The sequence below is a fragment of the Lepisma saccharinum genome, chromosome 2, assembly GCF_977018435.1.
Source record: "Lepisma saccharinum chromosome 2, izLepSacc3.1, whole genome shotgun sequence".
In the NCBI taxonomy this organism is placed as follows: Eukaryota; Metazoa; Arthropoda; class Insecta; order Zygentoma; family Lepismatidae; genus Lepisma; species Lepisma saccharinum.
In genome coordinates this window covers 178,573,915-178,598,172 of record NC_139230.1, presented here as the reverse complement: position 1 = coordinate 178,598,172, position 24,258 = coordinate 178,573,915, and the positions used below count along the sequence as shown (strand labels likewise).

At 41.5% G+C, this 24,258-nt stretch overlaps 1 protein-coding gene across 1 annotated transcript in view; it reads left to right on the top strand.

The window, feature by feature from the left end:
- LOC145984208 (uncharacterized) overlaps positions 1 to 24,258 on the top strand; it is a 222,697-nt gene that overhangs the window by 144,595 nt on the left and 53,844 nt on the right. The window contains exons 5-7 of the mRNA XM_083117738.1: positions 16,118 to 16,227; positions 21,543 to 21,706; positions 23,458 to 23,616. Coding sequence (XP_082973864.1) covers positions 16,118 to 16,227; positions 21,543 to 21,706; positions 23,458 to 23,616 — 433 coding nt within the window. The remainder of the gene's footprint in view (positions 1 to 16,117; positions 16,228 to 21,542; positions 21,707 to 23,457; positions 23,617 to 24,258) is intronic.

Sequence of the window (24,258 nt, the reverse complement as noted above, 5' to 3'; positions counted from 1 at the left end):
ACTTCTCTGCAATCAGGATGACGCTGCATAGGGTATCCTCGGGCAAGGCATCATGGAACTCGCAGACGACCTTGATGTTGGTTCGATCGTTGACCACCACCTGCTTTCTCTTAGATGTGTTGATGACGGTCATGGGTCTCCGTGCTTTAAACTCGCTGGGCGTGTAGTACATGTCCACACTTCCCTCGGTCACGCGTTTGTAAGCCGTGTAAGCTTCGTAAAGTTTGAGGTAATCGTTTTTGGTCACGTCAAGATTGTAATTCTCGCGCGGGAACACTTCGTTGCGTCCATTCTTCAGATAAACGTTCTTGATCTTGCAGTCGTCGAATTTGCTGGAATCTTTTTCCTGATTCTTGTCCCTCCCGGTCTGAAAGAGCACTACGACGAAATCTGGCATGTCGAACTGTATGTTGTTGAACTGCGTCGTCACGTCGAATTCCATGTGACTTCCCGTCGCCATCTTCTGCACGCACTGGTAACCGTGAAAGTGAATCGGCACCTGTGGACTTTTCAAGATCTCCGCTTTGTACTTGAGGGCGTAGTTTGTTTCGTATTCCACCACCGGCATTCTCAATTCCATGCTTTGGATGACGCATTTCGCTGCTTCGGGTAAAGTGTTGGCTATCGGCGTGGTGCCGTCCGGACCTAAAGTAGCATATCGCATCAGTACGTTGTTATCGTTGGCCGCTCTTCGAAACGTGACTCTCAGTCCTCCCTTCCACATGATCTCCTTGTAGTCCGAGAAGAATCCCGGAAGCAGACGCATGGGAAAGAGCACCGTGTGACTTCTCGTCGATATTTTGGTCCCGGCTTCGAATCCTCCCGCTTGATAGTACGCTGCGTCCGTTTTGGATAATTTCAACGTTCCCACTGCCGTCGACGTGATGCCTGGATAATCTATTCTGTCGATGACGGTGTTGTGTTTCCTCACCTCTACCTGCGAGAACAGGTGAGGCACGAAGTTGTCCACGAGTATCAAGTTTGCTGCTGCGGGAAACGCGTCTCCGCTTTCTTTCTTCACCACGTCGAATTGAAGGTAGAGGTCTGCTCTGTGAGGATGAATGAACCCATCGCCTACGTCAACGTCGTATTCGATCTCCCTGTTCGCTTCGTTCAGATTGGCGAACGTGCGACGGTTGGGAGGGAAAGATTGCAATTCGTAACTTTCGATTTGCTCCATTTTACATGTATGGTTATTTATTATACCTTGATCTCCACGATGGCCGTCGTAGTGGCACCTGCGAAATCCACCACGTCTCCTTTCTCGTTCGTCACCACCAACTCTATGTCGTCTATGCGGTTGCGACATACTGGAAAATAGATCGGCGAAGAGGGCGTGTAGATGATCGGTTCCATGAACTCGGAACTTGGTTTGAAAGTGGCTATGATTCCCGTCTGCTTGTGACTTCCTAACAATCCGTCCGAGGATTTCGTGATCATGCCTTCCGCCACGTTACAGTGTACGTTCAAAGTTTCTATGGCCAAGAATTTAGGAATGTTGGTTGCCACGTGCTTGATGCCAGCTTCGAGTTTTGTGTTGTTCTCGAAACCTAAAAGTTCTCCTATGGTGCCCAGGTCCACGGTCTCCGTCGCGGATAGGATTTCCACTCTGTGCGTGACCGAATTTTGAGAAAGGTACGTGCCTTTGGGTAATTGAGCTTGCAAAGTGGAAAGATTGTATTGTCCTGGCGTGACGACGATGTGTTCGCTTCCGACGCTAATTTTGTTGTTGTGCTGCGTAACATTAGGTATGAGATACATGCTGTAGAATGCACGCAGAGCCACGGATTTAGGATAGACGATGTCGTCGTGCAGCGTGAGTTTCAAGATTGAAGATTCGCTCGTGAGATGGAACACACCCATCCTAGTGATGCTGTTTGAGGTTCCACAATGCTTTCTGGAAATCCTCGATCGTAGGGTTATTTATTTTAGAGAGAAAGGCGAGCACGGAGAGGCAGAGATGACCGCAGTTCACGTCTCCGAAATCTTGAATGCGTTCGTCGTTGTAGTATATGGAGGTTTTGCTTGTTTTCAGATAATGAACTAAATTTGTAGGTGGAACACCTCCGAAAGAATCGAAAACGAATGCTTTATCATTATCGTTTTTGTGGTAACATATCCAATGCGTGCCTGGATTTTCTTGGCCGTCCAAGTTGACTACTCCGCATTCTCTTCTTTTGACGCTTGAAGGTAACGAGTCGGACATGAAAACTCCTCTGAAGTGTTTGATTTGTAACGGTTCGATCAGAGATTCAATGTCTCGGTTGGTGAGTGCTTCTGTTTCTTTTTTTTATATTTCTTCAAAGCATCGAGGTTGCTTTTTTGTTTTTTGGTTATACCTTTCCCCTTCTTCTCCATGGCCAGGTTGTGACGTTTCTGTTCTTCCAATTCCGCCTTGTTCTTCTTCGAGTCGATGACGGTTTTCGCAATGGCGGCACTTCCGCCGGCCAAACTTCCAACGGCCCCCAATGCTGCCAGGATGGCCGGGATGCTGAATATGAAACCTCCGATCTTTTGCTGTTTCCGCGAACGTTGCAACCTTTTCAATTGAGGTGTGCTGAGCAGCAATTTCATTCCATGTCCTTTCGACAAGCAAGAACGTTTCTTCTCGCGTTGTTTCTTGGTGAGTAACCCATCAAGGGTACCTAGATTTTTTAGATTCGAATATGGTATCTGGTACACGACACCCTTGGGCTTCATGTTGATGCTCTATGTATTATTTTCACGGTATGTTATTTATATATATATTCTGAGATTTTTTCTTGTGTAGTTTTTTACGGTATGTTATTTATATATTTTTAAGGCCCCGCAGTCGTTACACAAATTCTATTACGTGCTTTGTTTTCTTGCCAAGAAGTTCCTTTGTCCCCTTGTACACGATTCGAGTTTTGTTCTCGATTAAAATAGATAGCTTCTCATCCGATAACATGTTAGCGTATCGATCTGGTAAAAATAGACTGTATTGTGCGTTGAGCAACAGGCGTACCTTGGGACCATACTGGGTAGAAACGATTGAACCGGAAGTTATCGTGTAAGATTTGTCGACTTCCAATTCCCGAATTTTTACATACTCAAATGACAAATTTAGCATTTGTTTTAATGCTTGGAGCTCACTTATTTTTTCAGTTGTCATATCAAAAAATTTCAGAGTGTTAGAGAGAAATTTAATTGTTTTTTTTTCACGATGTGTGTTATTTATATATACCGAAGATTATTTTTTTCACGATGTGTGTTATTTATATATCAAGTTTTTTTGACACGTATATATATATTATTATTTTTTAACAGAGGAAGAAAGTTCGTGCTTCGGAAAACGCGAGGATGTGCGTAGTGATATCTTCCGTCTCCTGCATAGACTTGTACCAATCATCAGTATACCGTCTTCTTCCCTGCATCGCCTCGTACAGTTCGTCCGACCTATCGTCCAATTTCTCCCCTGCAGCCGAAAGCAGAATGTTGAGATCACTGCACCTCAGGCCGCAGATCTCCCGAAGAAGGTCCTTGAGAACCATTTCACAAGGGATGCGAAATTCCGGCGTTGTTCTTGCTATGATTAGAAGTTTATTAACATCTCCGTTAACTACCTTTTTGAATATTTTAGATAGTAGCTCGGGTGGCAAATCAGTTATGCAAGCCATGTTGTTTTTTTTTACTGTATGTTATTTATATACCCCACCCCAATTTTTGTTTCGTGTTCATGGCGATGGTGGTGCCCAGTGCGGCGACCCGTTCACCCAGCGATGCGTCTCTGCTGACGAATCTTTCGAAAGCTGCGTGCTCTAACTTTCTGTCTGCTTCGTGACGTGCGTCCAGATCCGTCTGCGTGGTGTTGTAAGCAATGTCGTGATCTTTGCATGCCGCGTCCAACGGATTCACACCCTTGTCTCCTCTCTCCAATCTTTTCTCGAGTTTGGTACCCGGTCCGCAGTACTGGTAGCCAGGTAGATGCATCTCGAAAGGTAACTTGTTGATGATGTCGTTTACGAGTCCCTTTCCTTCGGCCACGTTCCAGAATTTCGGAGGCAGCGTGTTGATGATTTTGATGAGGTAACCTATGCCCTTGTCGTCGTTCACGATGAAGTTGGAAAGTTTCGTGCTGATCATGTCCACAATGCCAACCTTCTCGTTGTAGAAATTACGGTTGCCTGCATTCTCCTCGCCGGCTATCACCAACAATCGGTCCACGAGTTTCCTCACATCGTCCACCCAAACGAATTCTTTGGGTAACGTGTTGTAGCGTTTGACGCCGCTGCCTGTTTTGACCTGGTTCCAAATCGGTTTGATGAGATTCCTGTACTTCTCGCCGCTGCTCGATTTCACCCTATTCTGCGAGGCGTCGTTGTTCTGGTACAAGGCATCCGTCATGATCAGAATTTCCTTGTAACTTTGGTAATCTTCGTCGGTGTAATCTTTCGGTTGCTTTTTGGCGACGAGTTCCCACAGTCCTACCGTACCCGGATACCTGGTCCAACTATCCTTGTCGCCTAAATTGACTTTAATGTCGTTGCCTTCGAAGGTCACCTTCGATTTCCCAATCTTCCACACCACACCGCCGCCTTCGTTGGTTTCCATGCTGGGATACAATCCGAACACTTCATCCTTGTCGAACTTCCCCGTGCTCAGGTAGTCTCGTGCCAAAGGTCCCAACTCGATTTTATCCGAAGACGACGACGTGCTACCAATGGCTCGACGTCGTACCGGTGCATCCTTCAGTTCGAACGGCGTCGAAGGAATGCTCGAAATGGGCGTGGGTACAGCATAACTTTTAGCTGCGAGCGGCACGAGTTCATTAATCAAATTTTTATTTTGTTCCGTGACACTTTTAATTTCTTTACCTAGACCGCTGATGGCATCGATCACAGGTTGATCCTGACGTTTCTTCTCTTCGTAGAATCCGCGATTCTCGGATTTCCAACCTTTGAAGCGTTTCGCGAGGTAATCGCGAAGCTTGAGATTTTCGTCTTCAATTTTTCGTTTCCTCATGACGTTATTTATATACGTCGTTTCTCACAACGTTGCAACGTTTAGAAAGTCGTTGATTTTGTTTCTGTATTTTCCGTCGTTGGGTTTCCTCGTCATGTCGATCGTCACGAATCCGAAATCGTCAGCGTTCCAGCAAGAAGAGCAGCCTTCCGAAAATTGATTGTAGTTCATGTCTCCGCCTACGTAGTCATCGTACGCGTGCTTGAGGTTGGTGTGATCTTGACGAAACAAACATATGAAATTAGCATTGTCGCGTACTAACTGTTTTGGAATTTTGGAAAACGTTTGAGCTAGGTAGAAGCAATCCATTCCTTTGTGACGACCTTGCGTGAAAAAGTTGCGAATTTCATTTTGATTTTCCAGGATGGCGTCGTCGAACACAACAACTGAATTTTCACGACAATCGTCAAGTGGTTTTATTTCCGAGGCGAACGTTGCAATGTCCAGACCATCGTACAGTTTCATCAGTTGCTGGTATTTGGATTGCTCCAAACTTTTCGAGAACACGTACAGGTGCCTGTTCTTCCAATCTAACCAATTCGGTGCGAGGAGAAAATTGTCCACGAGCAGTGTCGTTTTCCCACACCCCGAAGGACCTACGATCAGACAGCGGATGCTGTCGGGAAGCAATTCGCCGTTCTTTTTCTTCGTTTGACTTTCCGAATTAGGTAAACGTTTCACAACATTCCACGTACTCATAGAATCACTTCGTTTGAATCGATCCAACTTGTTTCCGGAAGTCCCAGCCATTTCACCAAAAGTTTGTTGCCTCTCTTGCGCAAAACTTTTTCAATAAGGTACGTGTCAGGGTATTTAGTTTTAGAGAGTTCCTCTTCATAGAAGCGCCCCGATAAAATTTCACCGCCACTGTCCTTTATTATATACGTGTGACGGTTCCCGGGTAGAACTCGAACCACGGTAAAAAGTTCGGTGCTCCAGTTTCGTGTGAAACCCCTGTCGAACGTTCGCTTTAATTTACTGACCCTCACCTGTTCTCCAATTTTGTATTTAGCCTTTTTTGTCGTGGGCGTGTATTTTGGACAGTAAACTGTAGAAATTAAACGTTGCTCGTCAGACTTGGTAACGTCAGCTGGCTTCATGCCTATCGTTGCGTGCCGTGTGTGATTATAGTCGTTAACAAGTTCCGGAAGAATAGTGACCCACTTGTAGCTTCCCTGAAGCGTGAAGCGTGACCACATGCGCGATTTCAGAGTGCGATTGAATCTTTCCACGATGCTGGCCTTGACGTCACTGAAGGTCGAGTAATGTTGAACGTTGTGTTTCCGAATAAACTTTTGGAATACGGCATTGTAAAATTCCTTCCCTTTGTCCGTGTGCAGAAACCGAGGTCGTCTACCGCCACTTTCGCAAAAAATTGTCTTGAATGCTTCCGTGACGCACGTCCCCGTTTTCGCCTTCAAAGGTAGAGCCCATGCGAATTTCGAAAATGTGTCTATGACGGTGAGGAGGTACTTGTTGCCCTTGTTCAATTTATGTACGTTTTTTAACTTGCCGCTACTCATTTCGACGAGGTCGCTTTCCCAGAGGTCGTCGATTCCCTTGGTTACCACAGCCAAACGTTCGTAGTTACGGCGTGCAGGTTTATGCAATTCTTCGACGATGGCCTGCCTTGACATTTTTTCTTAGAGATTACGTTTCAAGAGAAGCACCAGTGTGATGGGATTCAAAGAGGGTGGCACTTCGCTCGTGTTTTGAATGATCAGCTTATCGCCAGCACTCACGTCGAAAACGGTGAGATCTTCGTCTTCGTGTATTTCATATATGTTGCGCGTTTCGTTCCAACGTGCCAGAGGAATGTTTCCTGCTTTCTGGACACCACGATTCGATATCAAAGTCATGGTGGGAACGCTAGCTTTTCTGCCGTGAGACCAGTACGAAAATTCGTTTATCTGAATCGTCCCATCGAGGAGAAACTTGTAGTACGGATGATAAGGATGCAGCATGTACAGTTTGTTACCTTCGACGAACGTGGAGATTCTCTGTTGATTGGGTACGCTGTTGATTTCGATGGCTTGCAGAGAATGCAGTTTAGCGAATTTAGTATCGACGCTAACGAGGTTGCTGTGAAGCTGACCCAGCGTGTTTTGTACGGGCAACAAATGTTCGACTATGGTATCCGTTACGGTAGAAAATGACGGTTTGATTTTCACTTCCACGTTCAACTGCTTGTAGCTTTCGTTGAGTTCTTGCAACTTGGCACCGAAAGAGGCCAGCGTTGATTCCTGCGTTGATTCCAGCACTCCAACTTGATCTCTGATGTTAACCACAATGTTCTGAAGGTTCTCGACTTGATTCAATTTCGAGCTCTTCTCGGTAAGATCGTTCACGATGCTTCGCATCTCTGTAAACTGCGTGTGAAGGTCGGCGACGCTCTGCGAGGTGGGTAGCGTCGACACCAGGGAAGCAAGTTCGTCTCGAATCTGTTCCACGTTCGCCGTTTCCGTTTCCAGTCGTTTCAGCATGCGAGATATGTTCCTTTTCAAAGCGTGTAATTCTTTGGAGGTAGGGAGATTGGCCACTTTATTCTCGAGATCGCTCAACGAACTTTTGATGTCACTCGAATCGGATAGTGCCGTCACCGCCGTTTTCAATTTTTCCAAATCTTCGCTCGAAGGCACGCTCGTTCGTAACGATTCCAAGTCACCCTGTATGTTGTCCAGTACGTGATGAAAATGAGTAAGATTGGATTCGACGTTCAAATTTTCCAAATATTGGATCTTCTGCTGAACTGCGCTTAACGTGTCCTGAATACTCGTCAACACACTTTCTTCAGCGTGAATATTTTTAATTTCTTCGTTGATCAACTCCAGAGACGCCTGAAGCGTAGCGATGGTGGTTTGAATGTGTTCGAAATCTTGATAAGCCTCCAGTTGAATTTTTATGTTCGCGACGCTTTTACCGATGACCTGCAGTTCGTCCGACGATGGTAGGTTCGTCATTGTATCTTCCAAAGTCTGCAACTTGGATTTAATTTCTTCTAACGTGCCGGTGAATTCTTCTTGTAATTTGGAAACGACGACATGCAAGCGTTCTACATCAATATCATTCACGGCGGTTTGAAGTTCAGAGAAATTCTTTTCTATTGCGGAAGTTCGTTCTTCGATTTCGAGTTTCAATTTTTCCAAATCTTCATTTTTCGATTGAAATTGTTGTAATTTGGCCAAATCATTTTGAAGTGAATCCACGTTCAACTGTATATTTTGAACGCTGTCATAAGAAGGTACGTCGACATAATTTTTTATCAGCGTTTTCAGTTCGGAATCGATTTTCAGAATAGGGTCGAGACATTGCGTTTGGAGCGTAGCGATTTCCGACTCTAAACTTTTGTTTAAGGTTTCCTGCAAAGCGATCAAATCAGTCCTCAACTTCTTAACTCGAATGTCCAACATGAGAATCTCTTCTGCATGGTCCACACGCTTGGTGTTGCCGAAAATGTCGTTAGGCATTTTTGGTTAACGGTTATTTATAATAGGATAGACGATTCGTAATTCTACGAAGAGAGGAATAAGTTTGTCGTAGTCTCCGAGGAGTTCCACGTAAAGATAATCTCCTGCAGACACATCGTACGTAATGTTAGAAAGTATCTTGTCGTGCTTCATTCGAAAAATGTTCTTGCCGGTAGAAATTTTGATTTCGCCTGTGTTCTCCGGATTTATGGTGATTTGAAGTTTCCCGTCGATCGGAATTTCATAGAAATGTAAATTGTTATTAAAAACATAAAACATCTTGCCCACATCGTTATTTATTTCCGTCCATATACTATTAAGATGTACAATTAGTAGACCATTGAGTTTAGATAACACGGAAGGTAAAAGGTTATTAGAATTTGGTGAAGGAGTGTCCATCTTGCTTTCTTTGCGAAAACCAAAGAGATTCATTGTCCTTGTTATTTAACACGTTGTGCATTTGCTATTCTTCAAAAACCAGACGGAGGAAAAGAATGAAGGAGGGAGCCCTCGGGCAATGAAAAGTTGCAACCTGTTATTATGTTGTTAAGCCCGCTCCAAAACGAGGCTCATTAAATTCAACTCTTATTTTTCATCGCCCGAGGGCTCCCTCCTTCATTCTTTTCCTCCGTATGCTATTCTTCTTCAAAAACACAGCGAACTTCATGGCTATGGGGTTACGGTTAACACACGTCACATTTATCGCTTGTATTGTAGTGCCCCCACTCTCGCGTGTGGATTTGACAATCGAGAACACGTAACTTGTTGTCCGCTGCATCCAATGCTACTTTGGTTACGCGCGTCGTGTACAAATCATGCGATTTACTTGCAATGCGATGATCGGTGCTGAGTTGCCTTTTACCATGAAAAAGGCATTCTTTGTAGTCTTGCATGCTAAATTTGCTGGTACTTATTTTTCCCACCCCCTTCGCCTTCTTGATCTCTTTTTCTTCTGTAATCTTTACACAGTACATTTTGGCACGAAGCCCCGCAAATTCCCTGCTGTAATTACCAACCGCTTCATCTTTGAACTTTCCAATCGTCATTTTGTTTTCTGTCGAATGCAAGTGATGGCCTGATGGTAAGTTGCTAAAATCAAACAGATGCTTCATCTTAGTCAGATCATGTTCGAGGTTTGGTGTTTGGATTAGAAAAATAAAGCTATCCGTATCAATGTAGCATATTTGGATGTTATCTCCATAAAAGGGTTGAAACTGATCGTAGTACGATTGGTACATGTGCAATTTTGATAGTTCGAGAACGGTGGCACCTATGGCAATCGGCTTGTTGAGCATCACTTGCTTCTTGTTCCTCTCAACGAATACTAGATTCTCGTCGAAAATGGTGAAGTTTTTGAAGTAGGGTGACGCGACGATCTTCTCAAATTTCTTTTCGTCCGTGACCAATATTGCATCGATGTAATTACGCACGTTCTCCATCGTCTTGCCGTAGATGGCGTTATTGAACAGTTTGTACAGATCCTTGTCTGCAGGCGATGTCGATTGCGCTCTGCGTCGCGTGTTCTCGGCTATGTACGGTTCGAGCCACTTGCTCTGTCGGAACTTCAATCCTCTATGAACTTTCTTCAACTGCAAGCCGTGACTTATGTAAAATTGGAGGAGTCGGTAGTGCAGAACGTAATTCCGCTTGTTCTCCATGCTTAGTATTAGTTTTGGCTCCGATCCTCCAGGTGGCTTCTCCTTGGTGGGGGCCAGGGCCAATCCGTGATGTTTCTCGTGAAGCGTTTCGGGATAATCGAGATCCACTTCCAAGAAACAACCCCATTCATTATCTTCGCTCCAGTTGAGAAAATCTTCGCAGGAGAGTTCCTCTTCGGTCATCCACCCGTAGTCGCTGATGGGAAGACACTGGGACATGGAGTGGCCGTACAGGTTGTTGACATCCCAGTAGACGATGTAGGTGTTGGGCTTCGATGCATCGTAACCAGGCGTATGAGGATTGTTTGCCTGAGCATGGCGTCGGGGACATTGGACGATGCCACCGCGTATCGCACTCTCCATGAAAGCATACTGTTCCTTCTCTGCGATGAGGCCCAGTTCCACCTTGGTGTATTTCATCATCGATTCCCAAGTCAATCCCGGCGTGGTGAAGAAATACGCAGGATCCAACTTGTATATCGCGATGCATCTCTTACGAAACGATTCGAAAATATCCATCAGAAGTGTTACGTCCAATTTGAGATAGAGATCGTGATAATCGCGAAAAGTTTGGCAATTGAATGCCGTCCACACACTACGAGCGTGTTCGTAGTCCTCTTCGGAACAGACGTCCTCCGTGAGAGAAGAATAAAATACCTCCCGGGGTGGAAGTTCCGTCTCGTCAAATTTGTCGAAATTGTTGACGTACTCGTAGGGGTAGACGCCCTTGCGACGCAACAGATTCAAATTTTCATCTCTCCCCGAAAAACATTTTTGTTTGGTGGCCACAAGATCTTCGTCGCCAAGTTGAGATGCAAGGCTTGCGAGGCTGGAGGACAGGAAATTGTAAGAGTCCAGGATTCGCACTTCCACGCTTCTTCCTTCTTGGAGAGGGATCCACACTCTCACCGCGATGTACTTCTCCCTCGTTCTCGGAATGATGCTGATTCGAGAAGTTATGTTGTGGAGCTCTTTGACGAAGAGATGTGTGTCGTACTTCTCCGTGTAGTGCAGAAACACGGCAACAAAATGCGACTCCTTAATTTTAAGATTGCACGAATTACAGATGGTGCTTAGAAATAATCCATTCTGGTGGTTATGGTGGACGACCTTGTAATTTTCGGCGGTGAAAGTCTGGTTACACTCCTCGCATCTTGTCGCCGCGTCATGTCTCTGTTGTTGTTCTGTTGTGAGAGCAGGTGGAGAAACGTAAGAGCCCTTCAGGCTGGGTGCAAGTTTTCTCGCGCATTCCGCTATCTTCTCAACAAAATGTTTTGCCGCATCGGGTCCGCAATACAAGATGACATCATTCAATTTTTCTCCGTAGATGGAGAAACTGCAAGGCTCGTGGTGAAAAATTTGGGTCGTGCTTGAGGTAGAGGGATCAGGGTTGCAAGACGTCATGGGAACTTGGAAGCTTTCAAAGTCGGCATAAAGGACGACGGGATGGCGGAGAAGAGCCTGGTGTTTTTGAAATTTCATCTTGGTTCCGGGTTCCGGCATGACATCTTCGGGTTCTGCATTCACGGAGCCAAAACACTTGTGCTGTTCTCTCATCTTCTTTCCCACGCGAAAAGTTCTCAAGCATCGATCGCAAATTTCGATCTTATCGTGATCCTTGGTGATCTGTCTTCCTACTAATCCTGAGAAATTCCGTATCAAACTGTAACGGCCATCTACAAGCAAGAGTCGAATTACATTATTCTGGCTTCTAGCAGGTCTTAACACACGAATATTGTCGCAATCGTCAACCCCAAAAACAGAAATATTGATATCTTTTCCTTTTTCCTCTCTATAGTTTTTTTCAAATTGATTGATCTTATTTAGAGGCACAGGATAGGAAATTCCTCTCATCATATTCTCGTATATCCCCTCATATCCTCTGTAATTGGACAGGCGTTGGGGGTTATTATTATTAGACGGGTGTAATGCGGCGATGACAGACCATAGGAAACTCTTCTGATCATTACTTTGTATGTTCAACACTGCATTTTGCTTTTTTTGTTTTTTTGTTTTTTTTTTAGTGCTGCGTAATGGTTTGAAATTGCAGACTCGAAGTTCTAACATGTGGTTGTGACCGCAAAGACTCCATCCACTTCCTCTACCTTCAAACTCTTCTTGTTTTTGTGTCAGGTGCTCAAATAGCCGTGTCACTATCTCGTCAAGATTCTCGTTATTGTCATCGTGTAAGGCTTCACACCCTACGTAAAAGCTAAAAGTACTTGACTCGGACGAGACAACTTTCTCATACAGCAGGGTCAAGACGAGATGAATTTTAATTGCAACATTAACGAGGCAATCACGTAATTTATCGACTACCAGAGATTTCACATTGTCGAGGAAGATGCTCGAGTCATATTTTTCGTCGCTTCCAGATTTATACGTCATGATGCGTGCATTTTTATTCAAAGCACCGTCTTCATGCACATCAATGCGAGATTTTTTTGCCGGCGGGGCTACAACATCATGATCCGGTCGACGACATTTTTTCAAATGCCTAGCAATATTACGTTTAGAAATTAATATTCCGCAGTTGCGACATGCCACTTTCCCGCAAAGACCGGAGGGACCTGGTTGCGGTTCCATTTTTTCTCTCTGTTATTTATATATATATATAGAGAAATTTTTTGGGGGGGGTTGTAGTGGTGGTGATGGTAGTGGAAAGCACACTGAAACAGAAGGAAAAAAAGTTGAAAAATGCTAGATATTTTTTCCTTCCACATATATATTAGACGCGAACAGTATGTATGTATGTATGTATGTATGTATGTGTGTGTGCACTGTTGTAGGGGGTTAAAAATATACGACATGTAAGTGTGTGTCAATTTTTATGACTCCTTTGAATATGTGTGTGTCAGACGCAAAACAAAAATATTAATATATCATGAAAATAAAAACTTACCTTTCAAGAGAGGTGGAGAGAGACTTCAAAATAAAAACTTGTAGCTCACTAAAACTTCCACGATGATATATATGTATACTACCAGATAAACAATTAAGAATACTGAACTGCCACGATTGACGTTCACCCTTCAAGAGAGATAGAGAAACTTCAAAATAAACTTGTAGCTCACTAAAACTTCCACGATGATATATATGTATACTACCAGATAAACAATTAAGAATACTGAACTGCCACGATTGACGTTCACTATGATAATGATGTACAAAAAAGAAACTGGTACGTTATATAGAAACTCCTCTCCTTTTTCTCCTTCTCTCCTTCCTACTCCACGCGACTCTCTTTGGTGAAAACACAATGAGCGTTATAGTCAATGTTTTAGTAAATAAAAACCCTTGTTGACTATAGCGCTCATGCTATATTTTTTTCAACAAAAGATTTTGTGATGCGCACAATATCCTGTGGGGGACAAATAACAATAAACGGGATGTTGACAGTTCCGCCCATGTATGTATTGTCGATCATTTCCCCCTCGGCATCTATTCCACGCCCCGTCAGGGTGTGGTGTGTGAAACAAACGATTCCCAGTATAAAACTCAAAAGCGGAAGATGCTGCTGTGTTTGCTTCCGCCACATCCCCCTCTGATTCTATTGTTATCAGGGATGTGATGGATTCTTCATTCAGAACCGTGGGAAAGCTGAAAAAAAATAGAATCTCTTCGGGCGAAAAAGGATGCAAGGTGAATGGGTTCGGGGAGGGGTTGCTGTGGATAGTTTGGTTCGTGATGAAAATGTTACATTGGGCGACGAAACACAATTGCTCCACAGGAACAGGAAAAATTCTACCGAGCGTGGCTATCCACGCGAACATTAGAAATTGCCTGAATGCCTTGGGGGGGGGGGGGGGGCTTGGCATAGGATTATCGATTTTCGTTTTTAGAGAATAATTTATGTAAGATTCTAGCATCGAGAATAAACAATATTGATTAAATTTTTGACAACATTCACAGTACAAATCTAAACTTGTGATGATTTCGTCGCCACCATGCACCCCCGGCGAGGTTATATAGGGGCCAGGCATCCTAAAAAACAACAATTATTATTTGTTTGTTTGTTTGTGTTACAATACATAAGCGCGCGCACGTATGTGTGTGTGTGGCACATCGTTCCCTCCCCGAGAGAGAGAGAGGTTTACGTAGGTCGCAATATATATAAACATTTGGTCCCAAACTTGGAAAATTACGATAAAATACACTCATCTTTCAAAAATAATAAGATGAGAGGAGAGGTTTACGAAAATCACGATATATATATAAACATTTGGCTCCGGACTTGGAAAATTACGATAAGGTGCACTCATTTTTCAAAAATGAGAAGATGAGAAGATGAGAGGAGAGGTTTACGTAGGTCGCAATATATAAACATTTGGTCCCGGACTTGGAAAATTACGATAAAATACACTCATCTTTCAAAAATAAGAGAATAAGAGAATAAGAAAATGAGAAGATGAGAGCGCACGCGTGTGTATATGCCACATCCTTCCCCCCCCGAGAGAAAAGTTTACGAAGATCACTATATATAAACATTTGGTCCCCTTGATTCCAGCACTCCAACTTCATCTCTAATGTTGACGATAATGTTCTAAAGGTAGAGAGAATAAGAAAATGAGAGAATGAGAGGATGAGAAAGTAAGAGGATGGGAAGAGAGGTTTACGAAGATCACGATCTACAAACATTTGGTCCTTAAAAGATGAGAAGATGAGAAGATGAGAAAATGAGAAAATAAGAAGATGAGAAGATGAGAAAATAAAAAAATGAGAAAATGAGAAGATGAGAAAATGAGAAAATGAGAAGATGAGAAGATGAGAAGAGGAGAGGAGGAGAAGAGGAGAGCTCCTCTTTCACTCATCACTGCCTTTTTGCACCCGTGAAACGTCGTCAGCGTAATAAATGAGGCGCGGAACGGGGAGAGAAAGTGAGTTTTTCAACTTTTTGTGGTCGTTTGGTCAAGAAATCAGAGTTGGGGTCAGATGCATATTTTTATACTACTGTAATACCTGTAACTGAGTTACATTACAAAGAGGGTAACTGCTGTAACTGAGTTACATTATTTCACTGGAAGCAGAAAACAAATCACTGTCCACTTTAGTTAGAGAGTTTGCCGTAGTTTTTTCTCATCTTGGTTGAACTGCACATGTCACGGTGCTTCCACCATTATTTATTTCATAATGTATTTTCATTGTCGCAATTAACTCATGAGGTAAAAAGGGGCAAAAGTGGAAAAGATATAGTAAATTTATCTTGTTTGTTCTGCTATTTCACAATTAGGTTATTTTTCATGTTTCATTTTTATCATTTTTCCCTTCCATTTGTGGTCTTTGAAATTTCGACACACCTTTCCCGTTTGTGATAATGACACGAGTTGGTACAAGCAATGGAAACGTGATGAACACACATCACTTGTACAGTCAGAGGTACTTCTAAACTGTTACCACCCCATTGACTTTCAGTTGAATCGTTATAACCCAGAAGTGTCCGTGACTGTACCTGTGCACCACGATTACGTCTTTGGAATTTACTTCCTTCAACTGGAATAGAGCTCTTCAATTAATCCAATACCGATAAAGTGAAGATTTTGAATGACGATCACAATTCCATCCAACTGAAATTGGCCCAGAGTGACACAAAACAAAAGTTAGATAAAGTAAATAAAATTACTAAATATTTAGATATTTCATTCTTGTAGCCTTAATTTTGTTCTCAATATTTCAGATTGCCGTCCGAGAATATATTTTGATTATAGTCGTTTATAGTAATATGTTAGTTGTTACTTGTAAAGAAGTCTGACAATATACTAGTGCACATAAATTCTGAGAAAGGAAATCCCAATTATCAAGATAGGAAATTAACGATTAAAATAATCGTCCATAAATTATGCAGAGATTCTACTAGCTACACAGGATATGAAGTTCCGGTTCTCATATCACATTTCATCTAATGAACTTACTTGTTGCACCACTTTACAAAAGCATATTGTTATTATGATGTTTATAGATGATTGCATACGTGGTTTCCGCTCATGTTGCATTTCTTATCTTTTTTTCCAGAAATAAGCTTTCAGTGCCTTGGGGATTGGGCAGGCCCAGGGAATCAAAGGTACCTTGCCCTTCTTACCACGAGTGTGGGAGGAGAAAAGCGCCCTCTCTATCGATGTGCGGTGAGTGTAACAACTTATTTCTTATATAAATATATGCGTGTGTGTACTTGTGTTACGAGTTGTTTTTAAGTTGTCGTTCTAGTTTATGCGCAGATAGGCTAATTGGGACTAGACCTACAGTTTAAAATGTGCCCACACCGGGTATCGAACCCGGGACTCCTTGATTACAAGGCATTACGAAAAGTACAGTCACCGGCAATAACACTCGCTTTCCTGCAAGGAGTTTTGTGTGTTGCCTAACTATACGGCGGTGGTAGAAGTTGCCATTGAAACTTTGCTATTAATATCCACTTATCGTCATAGAGTTACGCATCACACTAACGCGTTGCAGGGAAACTAGTATTTCAGGATCTAGGTGTTCTATTTTTATTGCTGGTCACTGATTTTCAAAATAGAGTAGTACCGTAGAAATAGCTTCCCCATAAAGTTGAAATTTGTTGTTTTGAAAAAGATCCGGTACTTCAAAATAGGTTTCAGATTCCAAAATCAGTTTTCCGTACTGTGTTGAAACACTTGTATTTTACTTTACAATTTTGGGACTGTAATAGAAACCATGAGAATTAACCATCAGCACGTGAAATTTAATAACCTTACATGGGTCGTTGCTTTTTCAGCTCTCTCTCTCTCATAGCCACTGCATCATGTACAAGTTGGCTTGAAAATAATATATATAACTGCAGACATGTAGGTATACACATATAAAAAACAAAACAAGGCAAGTTTTATTTTCCACCGGCCGGATCTCAACCAATGGCCAACCATGGCAAATTCCGTTGTCAGCCATCATAGCGAACCAACTATTCCGTTCTGCTTTTATAGTCTCCCCATTAGTTTATTGCAGGGCTATGAAAGCTCGGTAAACATGCATGAAGTTATAGCGAGTTACTTGAAAATTGGTGTAGCCATGGTTAAGAGTCAAGGCTAAGAAAGTCTGTTTTCCCGTGGTACCCAGTTATCTGCAAATCATCTTGTTCTTTCTGCTAATAACTCCATGACTTGACTCGCATAACGTAACATCTACAAGAAGAAGATCGCCCTTAATGATCCTCCCCTCTCGTTTAGAAGAAATATTATTCAAATTTCTTTCGGTGCGTGCAGTCTTTCGAGGTAGCAATGTGTCGAGAATGTAAGCTTCGTGGTTTTCGTTCCCCCCCCCCCCCTTGTTACCAGGATAGGAAGATGGATGTGTTACAACCATCGAGCTGCGTCCTTATTTTTTTTACATTGCATGTAATCTCCGAGTTAAATCTGAAACTGGAACGCACACGCATGAACTATAAACGTTTGGGTAAAAACGATGCTGTTGACTGAATATCTGCTAAGTAAAATTTTCATGAAACCTGAATTTTGAACAAAAACGTTCTTATGAGTGTTTAGCAAGAGGTTTTATTGTACACAGTGGTATTTTCAGGTACTCCTTGTTATTTTATGTTGCTTTTTGCATCTGTAAGTTATCGCTACAATTAATTTTAAGCTCCGGGATGACTGTATTTTCTCAATTACTAAATATCCGATTATCTTGACAAACTTATAATTTTACATGTTGAATGCTTGAAGTCCACTTTATGCACAAATAGGCTAAGTGGGATCCTAACCACACTATGTGCCAAATCGGTGTTTGGAAGTCATATTAACTTTTTCTAGTACTATAAATAATTCCTTTTCGAAATGAAATGAGTAACTAACTCGGCTACATTTTCAGATAATGATTGACAAAATTAATAGACGTTTGCAGTTATTTTTTCGAACGTTTCAGCAGTAGCGAACAAAATTACGGCTTGTTTGACTGTAAACGAGTTACATTTCAGAGAGAGTAACTGTAAACGAGTTACATTCCAGAGAGAGTAACTGTAAACGAGTTACATTTCGGAGAGAGAGTAACTGTAAACGAGTTACATTCCAGAGAGAGTAACTGTAAACGAGTTACATTCCAGAGAGAGTAACTGTAAACGAGTTACATTCCAGAGAGAGTAACTGTAAACGAGTTACATTCCAGAGAGAGTAACTGTAAACGAGTTACATTCCAGAGAGAGTAACTGTAAACGAGTTACATTCCAGAGAGAGTAACTGTAAACGAGTTACATTCCAGAGAGAGTAACTGTAAACGAGTTACATTTCAGAGAGAGTAACTGTAAACGAGTTACATTCCAGAGAGAGTAACTGTAAACGAGTTACATTCCAGAGAGAGTAACTGTAAACGAGTTACATTCCAGAGAGAGTAACTGTAAACGAGTTACATTTCAGAGAGAGAGAGAGTAAACGTAAACGAGTTACATTCCAGAGAGAGTAACTGTAAACGAGTTACATTCCAGAGAGAGTAAACGTAAACGAGTTACATTCCAGAGAGAGTAAACGTAAACGAGTTACATTCCAGAGAGAGTAAACGTAAACGAGTTACATTCCAGAGAGAGTAAACGTAAACGAGTTACATTCTAGAGAGAGTAACTGTAAACGAGTTACATTCCAGAGAGAGTAAATGTAAACGAGTTTCATTCCAGAGAGAGTAAATATAAACGAGTTACTCGTACATTCCAGAGAGAGTAACTGTAAACGAGTTACATTTCAAAGAGAAGAGAGTAACTATAAACGAGTTAGATTTCACAGAGAGTAACTGTAACTGATTTACTTTTAAAAGGTAACTCTCAAAGTCTGATTATGATAATACTAATCAAGAACTGACAAAGAATGGAGGACGAAGCATCATTTGATGGCGATCAAGGAACGATGCTTCGTCCTCAGTTTTAATTCAAGGCATGCAATTCTTTAAAGTCACGTGCTGTGAGCTACTACCGGCTCTGCTTGTTTTGATGCGGTCGGCTGCGGCAAAACAAACAAGGTGTGTGCCCCCAAAGCCTAGTCGCATTCCTGACTGTCTTGGAATGCGCCACGCCACCTACAGCATTTAAGACTCATCCCTCGCAGCTCACCCTGGTAGCACCAGAAAGAACTCGAGTCGGCTTCCTCGCAAATCAAGTCCTTGAACAGGTCTTTGACTTTCATCGTGTTTCACTTTCTGTTAGGCCTACGTTCGTCGACCACATTTGTAATGAGAAGAAAGGAGATTAATATTTTTGTTTTCTTCTCTGTGTTATCGCGCGCACGCTCAGGATGTACTTTTGTTTTAGTACGTAAAATATTTCTCTTCTACTCTGATAGGTAGAGTTTCTTACAGGATGCACATTCATCACGATGCTGCATTGTGCACCTGTAATGAAATACGCCACGGATGTAGAAACCAGTTCAGAACTTCATTTTCATATTCTGTCACTTTGTCCAATAAATAATAATTAATGGTTAAACAAGTTTTCAGAATTGAGGACTAAAAGTGGTAAACGTTGTAAGTGCCAAAAGCGAAAGTGTTGGGAAATCGCATCGTTCCGCACATCAGCCCGTAAGAACGTGCACACTAGTGACCTCTTTACACGCTCTTTGAACTACTTAGAGGGCTACCAGCCACATTTCACGTTTACCACATTATAAAGCATGGCACATTTCACAGTTTAACGTGGAAAACGGTGTTTGAATTATTGTGGCACTTACAGCGTTTACCAGTTTTAGTCTTCAATTACAGAAAAGAGATTTTTATGCCAAAATTTTAATTTTAATTTTAATTATTGGGTGCGTCAGCACTTAAAGGCTATTTGCACCCGTCACGTTATACGGGGTCCAGCCCCTTACCTTACCTAAATTATCTGTAATGTTGTTAACTAAAATAGTAAAACATTCTGACTTCAGTTAAAAGCTGAGGCTGTAAAGGGGGGGCACTCAGCACACATGACAGAACACAGACGCCAGATCCTCGTGAGTCTGCAAAATGCTTTTATGCCAGAAGTCACACAGTATCTGATGGAGGCACATGCTGGTTCGGACCCCGCTTTAAACTGTAGGTCCAGTCCCGATTTGCCTAAAATGACTAAAATATCTTCCCTACCTTTGAAGAATTTTCGCGAACGATGTGTGTAGACGTCAGTAACGAAGTAGAATAACTATGTATTTTAACATATTAACGGTGCGATATGTAGAAATTAAAACAATTTTACCGGATATCATTCGTCGACTAGAAAAGACTCCCACGGATAGAACAACAACAACAACAACAACAACAATAAATGGAAGCAAATAATAAGTTGTATCGAATTATCACAATTATGTTTTTTATTATTTATATTATTCAGTTTTATACCAGGGTGTATGTAGGGTGATCTCTTTCTGTGTGTTTGTGAACGCCACACATTTTAGGAAATGATTCAGTTTAAAATTCTAACAAGCTAATTCTTGAAGCTTTCCTGGTGGCGAATGATTAAGTATTTTTCAGGATATCAAACAGGTGATTTCCGGATAGGCTTCCGAGCTTTCGAGAGCAATTTCTAAAGATGAGAGTGACGTTAGCCCTCGAAAGCTCGGAAGCCTATCCGGAAATCACCTGTTTGATATCCTGAAAAAAACTCTTATTCAGCAAAGTTACATTTCTAACATTTATGTACACCGAATTTGAGCACATAAAACAAATGCAGTGAACCGACACGCATTGTACAGCATCAAGCAAAAGTACGATTTCAGCTCCGATTTCGGATTTTGAGCTTAGAAACATACAGTAAGAAGGCAAGTTCATCCACACGAACAATGCGATCAAAATTTGCAATATAATTACTCCCTAAGCACTCATTTCATTTCGTATGTTTAATCCTGACTGACTGTACACGGCCTATTGCTGATAGGGGTGCATTTTTATAATTTTGCGTCGCTTTTCTTCCACTTTTGGCTAATCGCGACCGAGACTGAGTGGTGATTAGATGGAAGCGATGAAGGGACACTCACAAAAAGTCCCAGGCCGGAACTCGAACCCAGTAGGAACTTCTGTGGCGAGAACGAAAGTCGACTACTGTGTAACATTCTAGGAAAACACTCAAATGTCAACCTCCCTTCCACGCAGTTCAGCCAGGACTGCATTGTTGCAGACCAACGAGGCTCTGACACTTACACGCACAGTCAGCATAATCCTCTGTGGGGTTTGTATAGTGTCGTCATATCTGTTCGTGAATCGTGATGTCTTCCATCCCATCTCGTAAGTGGCAGAAAAGCGACGCTAAATAGCAAAAACAAACAAAATCTCATCTCATGTCGTCCAATCACCATTTAGTTATGTCAACCAAACCAAACCAAATCTTACAAACAAATTTATATCAGTGGCGTGACTGCCCTACATGATGAGAACCGGATCGGATAATAGCGAATATAATATGCCCGAACTTTGATTAGAATAACCACCAATCCGATGCTGCTGTATTACTTAATTACTTATTTTTTTCATACAGATGTACCGAGAAGAAATTGGCACTGGACGAATCTACCTCGCTTTTTCAAGTGACTCCACTTGTAGCTCAGACCTTCGTAGTTCCACAGATGGTTATGAAACTCTTGTCTTGACAACTGTACGATCTTCAGGCTGGCCAGCTCAAGTGGAAAGTAGCTCATGCAGGTACGTTACGATTTTTCCAGTTCGAACAACTGAAGGTTTGAAACTATCTGTCTTCCCCAAAACTGCCCCTCAACTCAGGCCATGCCCCCCCCCTCTCCCCTCGAGCCATGAAATTTTTTAATGCAAACCTATAACAACCTACACAAATAACATGGACAATTTTTAATATTTTGCAAGAATTTAAATTTTATTTTCATAAATGAATGTGTTGTTTCTGGTCAGAGGCAGAATCCAGAAGTCTGCAGTCCCCCATCAAAATTTTCCGAGGGTAAGAGTTTGTGTCATAACAACAAAGATAAGCAATTAGTTTTGACTTCAAACATACTTTACTAAGAATAATAAGATAAACACATACAAAGAAGGAAGAACAAAGAATGATGTCTGCCCGTGTGTGAATTTTTACATACATCCCTTGTTCTCTCTCTCTTTTTAGGGCGGGTAAGTTCGGGTTCAAACGTAGGAGTCATAGATAAGATTTTAAAATTATATCAAATTGGTCTAGTAAGGAATGGGGCCGTATCTGCGAAGGGGGTTGCCCCTGAAATACAGAAATTAGACCGATCTGTTACTTCTCCATTTCTCACCTCCTATCGTCGGGAATAAATCATAGCACTTACATGTTAATTTCATAGGAAACTAATGTCTTCTTAAAGTTTCTCAGTTTTGTCCCTCCACCTAGTTATCTTTAATTTGCAATCGAGTTTACAGATTTGAACAATAACACGCACTGCTTGAAAGAAGATGATGTGGGATGCACAACCGACTGTCCTTTTATTAGCCACATTTCTTGAATTTTAAGTTTTCTTTTCGTCGGATTCAACGGAAAAGAGTGGTTAAATAAAATGTCTACAATGTCTAAGTATGCCAGCTACATCTAGGTAGGGGGGGGGGAGGATACAAATTCGGTGCAGGGGGTGCGAAAAATCTATTCTCGTCCTGGGCACTTAAATATCTAGCTGCAACTCTGAAAAGAAAATATTTCCTTTCGAGAGACCATTAATAGATTTACACCATTATAGAAAGATAACACAATAAAAGTATGAAAATTTAATTATCATTATTAATAAAAAGCAATAATTAAATAAAATCTCACATTTAGCTATTAGAAACATTTCACCTAAGTTATCTTCTAATTTCTGGACATTTTGAACCAGTTGTTAAAGGAATTAATTTGCTAGTTTATAAATGTAACAAATTAATTTGTTTATACATGTTTATAAATATAAATTAATTAATATTAATTAATTATTTAATAATTGATATATATTACATGACAATTATATATATACAGGTTGGGCACAAAGTAGCTTTCCCCAATAAATGAAGAAATCAAATATTTGGGGAAAGCGACTTTGTGCCCACCTTGTATATATAAAACCAAGATATCGGGCTTGCCCCCCCCTCAAAAAAATCCTGAGTACGGGCCTGCCTCAACTGCTCATCTTGCATCAAAAGAATGGAAACTAGAGTTTACAGTGATATTGGAAAATATTTTTTCCTCGTGTAATTTACATTAAATATTTCGTACATGACGCAACCCAGCCGCAAGTAAAGTGTGAATATTTTGTTGTTTTTCAATAACAATAATTTGCCCTACATTTCCCTTTCTTTGTGCGAGTGAATAATCAGTAGCCAACTTTAATTGCATTTGACTACACAACCACGTTTAATAAAAGAATAATGTAGAAACTGCAATTACATCATGCATGCATAATGTAGCATTACAGATATATTTCATTTCTTTTCCACAGATTTCCCAGTTGGGCCTATGGACATTGGGAGAATGTTTTTGTGGATGGGAATACGCTTACATACAAGGACCATCGAACGTTCAAGACATTCACTATGCGATGTATTGATTCCGGTCCAGAATCAAATGAACGATTTCTTGTTTATGGAAAAACTCAGTGGTAAGTGAAGATTAAATGCGTCTTTTTTCCCAGAATTCACTTGTACAGTCGTAAGCAAAACAGAACTAGGCCTATTCTAGCTATTAACACCTATTGCATATGCAACTTTTTTTACACTGTTGCTCAGACAAATAATATTTTATTTAATTACAATACGCTTTGCTTCTGACGGTACATGCATATTTGTTGGTTATACAGGGTGGGGCATAAATGATATAACACAGCAAATAAAAAGAGTTCGTCTTTATTCATGTGCTAGCCTTACAGCCACATGTATATTATTATTATTGAAAAAAATATATGCCTTTTCAGCTGTACCCCTCCCCTCCCTGCTCCCAGCCACCATTATCGGGTCTGGATACATGTCTTATATACCTGAGAACGACCTTGCTAGTTTCTTACATGTTCAAGTATTAGAAGTTGTTACAGGAAATTTTGTGCAAGCAGACATATGTACGATCTTTTTTATGGGAGAGGAAATGACCTGGAATTTAAGTCAATTTCCATTGAGATAAACCCGTTGTATAACGTGAAATTATGTAATCTCGTATAATGAGAAAATTGTACGTGAATATCTGTATATTCTTGTGTAGCTGTAATTGTTGGTTTGGGATTTTACAAGCTAGTAGCTGTAGGCGAGAT